At 35.5% G+C, this 6853-nt stretch overlaps 1 protein-coding gene across 1 annotated transcript in view; it reads left to right on the plus strand.

The window, feature by feature from the left end:
- Positions 1 to 2201, plus strand: part of LOC140169188 (multiple epidermal growth factor-like domains protein 8) — a 47538-nt gene extending 45337 nt beyond the window's left edge. The window contains exon 41 of the mRNA XM_072192446.1: positions 222 to 2201. Within this exon, the coding sequence (XP_072048547.1) occupies positions 222 to 470 (249 nt within the window). The 3' untranslated portion in view covers positions 471 to 2201. The remainder of the gene's footprint in view (positions 1 to 221) is intronic.
- Positions 2202 to 6853: the final 4652 nt, after the last annotated feature.

The raw sequence follows: 6853 nt of genomic DNA on the forward strand, positions 1-6853 counted from the left end.
AGCCCCTAGTTTGCTAATAATTATAAGAGGGGTGTTTTGTGATTTTTGCATCTTCTTTTTATGGTTTGGGTCAGACATTGAAATTGTGAGTTATGCGTAATTAAATTGCCCCATAGACCACTGTGTTGTAATTTCCAGCTGTCAACAGTTGGAAAATACTATATTAAATATGCAGTAGTGAACACATTTTCAGCAATATTTATGCTCTCTTGTCTTTGCAGGATCCATTCCATGTTGGTATCATAGCTGCCGAACCCACAGACGATGGTATAGCAAACATTGGCACCTTAGTCATCTCGTTGCCGGGCCACACGGGCTCGCCTGTCAAGGCGTGTCTAGGCTCTGCCTTAGTCACGCTAAAACACTCCAATAAGCAGCAGCCGACGGAAGTACACGTACGACAACCTCGCTATCAAGGTGTTAAGCCAATGTCAGCCTCGTGTAGAAGAAGTAGCAACAGACGGGTGTAGCTTACGATATATATAGAAAAATAGACATTATTATTTTGAATTATGCAAGGTATCTGTGTAACAGAAATAGAATTCATATTATGTTTGATAGGTCAATATTTGGATCAATTTCTGTACTGCGTGGTTAATTATGTTGCATGTCAGGATGTGGTGACCTTTGAGTTAAAGGTCATCTATGCTATTTGAAAAGCCTTGAAACTTCGGCTTTTCACTGATCCCTGAGATCTACTAATCGTATAAGTCTCTTTGAAGTCAATCTCATCAAATGTAGTATTGAATATAAATTGGATACTTGTTATAAGTATATCTATGAGAACACTCATTGGTTAACACACCAGTACATGTGTGAGTGGTAAGAATTTTGTAATTATCATTGGGCTGTTTCAGTTGGAATCCTTACACCCCATGTGGACGACTTATCATTAATCAAATGGAGTCGCCTATTCAGGTAACCCAATTTGAAATTCTCACTCCCTGTGTGGTACATTAAGGGTCATGTCTTACATAGGGGTGTATGGATTTCAACTTGAATGGTCCATTGACCCAAATCAAATCCTTATTCTAAGAGACACAAAATCTCAGGGATCCAGTGAAGCCAGTGTTATGTAGAATGGTGCAATGCTAACATTGTTGTACTGGGTGCAGGTCTATATTCCTAAGTGTTTTTATTCCAAGTGTATTTTGCTCCAAATGGTTGATTGCTTTGCAAATACAAGTATTATTCAGATTTCCTTTTACAAATTAACCATCACGTATACGTGCGCGACGTCAAGCGTGTGCATTGGACCATGTGCAAAATCATACGCGCTGGACGGCTAGCAGTTCGCTTAATTTGTAAAAGGAAATCTGAATAATACTTTATGTGACAGGTTTTTACTATAATGAAAGGTTATTTATTCCGAACAGTCATTGCTCTGAAAATGAAAAGCGTGTTTATGGTCCGAAAGGTTTTTGCTCCGAAGCATTGTTTCGCGGAAAATGTTATTCAGAAGGGTTCTGCTTTGAGTATACCATTTTGGAATGGAATAATTATCTTTTGAACCAATGCCCCATTTTTGGTCAAACGACCCTTTGTACTCAATACGTTTTAGAAAAATGATCACTGCAGATCAAAAGCCTTTCGATTTTATGACTGTGTAGAAAAGGTGTGTTTAAGCAAACAACAACCATTCAGAATAAAAACCGTTTGGAACAAGAACACTTTGGAAAATCTTCCTGTTCCTGTTGTATTGAGTGTTCATATTTGGAGCTGTGGGAACTAGTGGCATTTATAAATAGAATATTGTACAATAGTTTTTGAGGCTGAATCTTATTTATATTGCCAAAAGTTCATTCCTTACTATATGGAACCATGTATAAAGCAACACCTAAAGAGTGCTATTTTTGTGTTTTTGAATGAAACCATGTTTTTTGCATCGTATTTTTATTATTGCATCTCATTCTTAACTCGTACCCTACCCAACAGTTACCCCGTACCTAAAAACAGGGGGTAGGGTTTCCACAATGAGGCTCTAATTAGAAGTGAACTGTTTGCAGAATTTTAAGCAGATGGCAATTCCATGGTGATGCGTAATTCTGCATGCTGTGGATTAGTCTTGAGGCCTAACTGAAAAAGTCATTTCTACAGATAAGGCAGGCTTATGGTACACTGTACAAACTGCCTAAACCATTTCGGAGGATAACATTGTAGTCTTGTTGTGAAATTTATGACCCTGCTCTGTACCATGCACAATGAGTGAACTGGGTAAATCAGTAATGAAATTATAAAAACAATTCTAAATAGGCAACTCTTTTCACACATATTGTTTTTAAAAGGTAATTAAACAATCTATGAAAGAGATACTTGCTTAAAACTTCAGAAAAGATGAGAAAAGATGTTTTTTTTTATTGTGGTGGTGTCTGCTTTATTTATACGAAAATCACTTTTTGTCAGCGCATCTACACCTGTTCAGGATCCAGCTCATTACTTATTCATAGTCACCTTTTAATCTGTGCATGACAGACTCTTATACATCAGATTATCTGAAATTTGCTGGCGTAGTGCACGTTCGAATATGGCCGTTGCTAGTTCAACTGGCTGACGGCTTCTTTGTTACGAACCACTGATCGAAATAATCACAACACAAAGCATATGGCATATCAAAATTCGGAACAGGGGTATGAGTTCAAGGCTTAACCAATGGCTACTAATGTGCATTACAGCAGCGAATTACTGTGTTAAAATTTCCCATGTTTTTATATCTTTAACAAAATGGAGATTTTGTACTGGTATGAGTCATGAGTCTCATGATCAACACATTGAAAGTTTGATGGACTTGCCCATTTGATAATATCTGCAAACAGTTTACATCAATGATGTAACAAAATGCTTGCTTGCAAATGTCAATCATGTACCCTAAAAACAAATTCTTCTTCCTTGTATATAGACATATATACATATATATACATCAAGTGAAGTGCATGATGTGTGCACTAAAAACAAGCTATGAATGATGTGTACTATTTTTTTTGTTATCTGGTGTAGATTTCACAAACTTGTTAAAGCCATCGTAAGGTCTTTAACACTTGGACATCCAAACCCAGAAATAGGATTGGGCTATCCCAGTTCAAATCCGTACACACCCTATGGAAGACTTGGTCTTAATCTTCAACAGAGGGAGTGTGAATTGAAAATGGGGTTACCTGAATGGGCGACTCAATTTGAAATTCACACTTTCTGTGTGGGAGATTAAGACCATTTATTCCATAGGGGGTGTATGGATTTGAACTGGAAAAGCTTATTTCTGTATCGAAATTAGGATGGAGTGAACTGGCAATGGATTCAAGGAATTGCGACACTTAGCAACTGTTGGTGAAATCAACCCATGGGCCATTTCTGGCAGAAGATGTACTTTGCATTTAAACTATTATTTGTATTGGACTATTCCAGTTGTAATCAACACACACCCATGAAAGATGTGACCTTAATCTTTTACACAAGGAGTGTGAATTTCGAATGGGGTTATACCTGAATGGGTGACTTCATTTGAAATCTACACCCCTTTGTTTGGGAGATTAAGGTAGGAGCATCGGATAATAGACCCATGCAGGAAAATAGCCACTATTTCAAATCAGAATTATGTATCCATTTCAAATATATAACCAATTGAAGATAAGTCTTTACTCCACTGATTTTTAATGTTTCATGAAAATTTAAACAATTCTTATGTTTTTCTTTATTTTTTGAATTTTTCCTAATTTTTTCTACTAATAATTATTGCTAGCCTAGAGGGAATGTGATATGGTTTCCATAGTTTGTGGGGTGGTTAATAAGCCTAATATCTAAATTCTCTCGCCAGACTTTTTGGATAAAGTGTTTATTTTTTGAGAAAAATCATTTTTTCTATTTTTAAATTAGGGAAATCTAGAAACACCCATAACTTTAAAAAGAAACACTTTATTTTAAAAAGCTGGCGAGAAAAGTTTCTAAATTTAATAACCTTTCATATGACACCTTGTTTGTTAAAATTGGCCCTATGGTTAGCTCAGACAATAATTATGAAATTGGGTCATTCAGTGTTTCTAGATCAAATCAAGAAAATTTGAGCAAGTGCTAACATTACCTTCAAATATCCCCTATATTACTGACCAATATATTCGAAAAAAGTCACTAATATTATTTGGTAACATTTTTGTAATAAAAAGATCCAAAATGCAGTTCTATAAATGGGATAGAAAGGAGAAAAATAATATTTAAACATAGTATCCATTTTCAAACTTTTACCAATTTTAGTGAACGAGGCTTAGTGTCAAAACCACTTTATGTGCAAAGTCAATGGGGCTTTCTAATGATAAAAATGGCATAACTCAAAAACGCTTTGTTGGCAAAAAATTAAAACTTGGCAGGCAAGTTTTTCTCACCCAACTACACATCCTGTATCATTTTAAACCAAATCTGTGCATGACACCGTAGCCGATGTTTCTACCTTAAGGTCATGTCTTCCATAGGGGGTGTATGGATTTCAACTGGAATTGCCCTCTCTTGGATGTTCTTTCCCCTCTAAACGGAACAAAAATCAGTGACCCAGATTGGACTGCAAAGGCACCTGTAGAAACATAGTAAGCAGAGAACATGGTAGCGAGTCCAAGAAACATCTTCTGACATAAATGGGCCATATTTCTTTTTCTGCAATGGGCTATTCTAATTGAAATCCACACTACCCCTGTGGAAGATTTTGGAAATATCTTCAACAGTGGGAGTATTAATAGCAAATGGAATTGGCACATTAACCAACTCTATTTGAAACTCGCCCTCCGTCTGTGGAAGATTCACATTGAATATTTCTCAGAGGATGTATGAAATTCAAATGGAGCTGCCTAATGTGTTAATTCCATTTGAATTATACTCCCCTGTGGAAGATATTTCCAAAATCTTCCACAGGGGTCGGTGGATTTTAACTGAATAGCCCAATTTGTATATTTCCTGTGCCATAAAATTGTATTATCTTTGTAAAGTGGAAGTTATATTAGGAATTTATATTTCCATTTAGAATTTTGTATATTGCTGACATTATTTTTTAACAACTTTGAATTATGCAGTTATAAATAAACTTTGACACAGTCAAAGGTTAGGTCAAAGGTCAACAGGGTCATGTCATGATAGTCCTGTTTGATATCAGCATTTTGTCATGCTGCAGTCTGACCTCTTTTATCCGGCCGTGATGGGACTAAGCATTGGCCTGATAAGTAAAGCATTTTGATCAGTGAATTATGCGTTATTATGCATTGAAGTCTGTCAAAGTATTAAGCTTTCCTATGAAGATCTTCCTTCCGGATAACAAAGATTGGTACACAAAAGGTCCAGATAAAGGAGGTTGTACTGTATCAAATTCGACTGTCAAATCAATAAGCATTATAAATCCTTTCATCTGCTATTGTAATAAGTGCATGAAAATGATTTAACCCCGGAGCACTACCTGCCGATCTAACATTGCCTCTGATTGGTCAATTACATGAAATCTTCATTTTAATCACCAATCAGAATGGAGCTTTGCAAATAATTCACCCCAATTTTTTTTGCATAGTGAAATTATTTTAACAATGTTGCTGATTGGTCCAATTGATAATGAAAACTTCTTTTTTAACCAATAGGCAGGTAGTTCTCATGGGGTTAAAAAGCATTAAATATTTTATGGAAAACATTTTTTTATTAACAGTATGTGCTGCAATTTTTATTAGATATTGTTTAATTCTCAAAACTAACATTTATAATTTGCAGAAAAAATGCAAGAAATTAATTTTTTCTGTTTTGTAAAGTAATAATGTGTCGTTGTGGGCTATACCACTATGGGCTGTTCCAGTTAAAGTCCATACACCCCTATGGAAGACATGACTGGACATCTTCCACACAGGGGGTGTAGATTTCAAATGGAGTCACCCATTTAGGTAACTCCATTTGAAATTAGCACTCCTTGTGTGGAATTTAAAGGTAATTTCTTCTATAGCGGGTGTGGATTTCAACTGACATGGCCCAATTTGCACTTGTAAGAATTTTGATAATTTTTTTTTTCTAATCATGGAGGCATTTTTATAAGATTGGTATTCTGCATTGTGTATTCTATGTAACATAATAAAGTGATTATTGAAAGATATGTTTTTCTGAAGGTACAGACTGCTTGGCGCACAACAATGCTAATTGCATGATGTCGTTGGGCAGGAACAATCTCCTATGTGCTTGTGGCTCCTGAACATGTTTAAAACAAAACTGCCAACAGGTTACATATGAGATTTTGTTCTAAACATGTTCAGGGGCCAAAGACATATTTTTTCCTGCCAAATGACGATGAGCAACCTGGTGCACAAATGGGTTAATCACGTTTATTGAACTTTGGCAGTTAACACTTTTGCGCACAAGCAGCACAGTTGGGCTCCCAATTCAGTTGATATTTTGTATAGATGGTTATTTTGTATAGATGATACATTGTATATTTATGATGGTAACCATGGTAAACGTAACACATGAAGGATTTAAACAATCCAGGATTTATTGTGCGATATTCTCCACCCTTTCCTCCCCCCTCCTCCCATATCCATTATTTCATGTTATGTTTCATATGAAGAATTTCGAAATAAAAAAAAAAAAAATTGTTTGTATACGGTGACGAAAACAAACAGCCTTGTTCTACGCACAGTTGTTTAAGGTGTATGAAATTAAAAATAGCTTTTTTTTTTAAACTGAATTATTTTTGTCAGAAAATTGTTAAAATATGTTTGGAAAAATTTTCAGTTTTTTCAATTTTCTGTTATTTAATTTAGGGTCATTTTAAACCTGTCCCTGCAAAAATAATTTGTTTGTAAAAATCGACCTTACTTTATGGCAAGTACATTCACTGTAGAACAGGGTT

The sequence above is a fragment of the Amphiura filiformis genome, chromosome 14, assembly GCF_039555335.1.
Source record: "Amphiura filiformis chromosome 14, Afil_fr2py, whole genome shotgun sequence".
Taxonomy (NCBI): Eukaryota; Metazoa; Echinodermata; class Ophiuroidea; order Amphilepidida; family Amphiuridae; genus Amphiura; species Amphiura filiformis.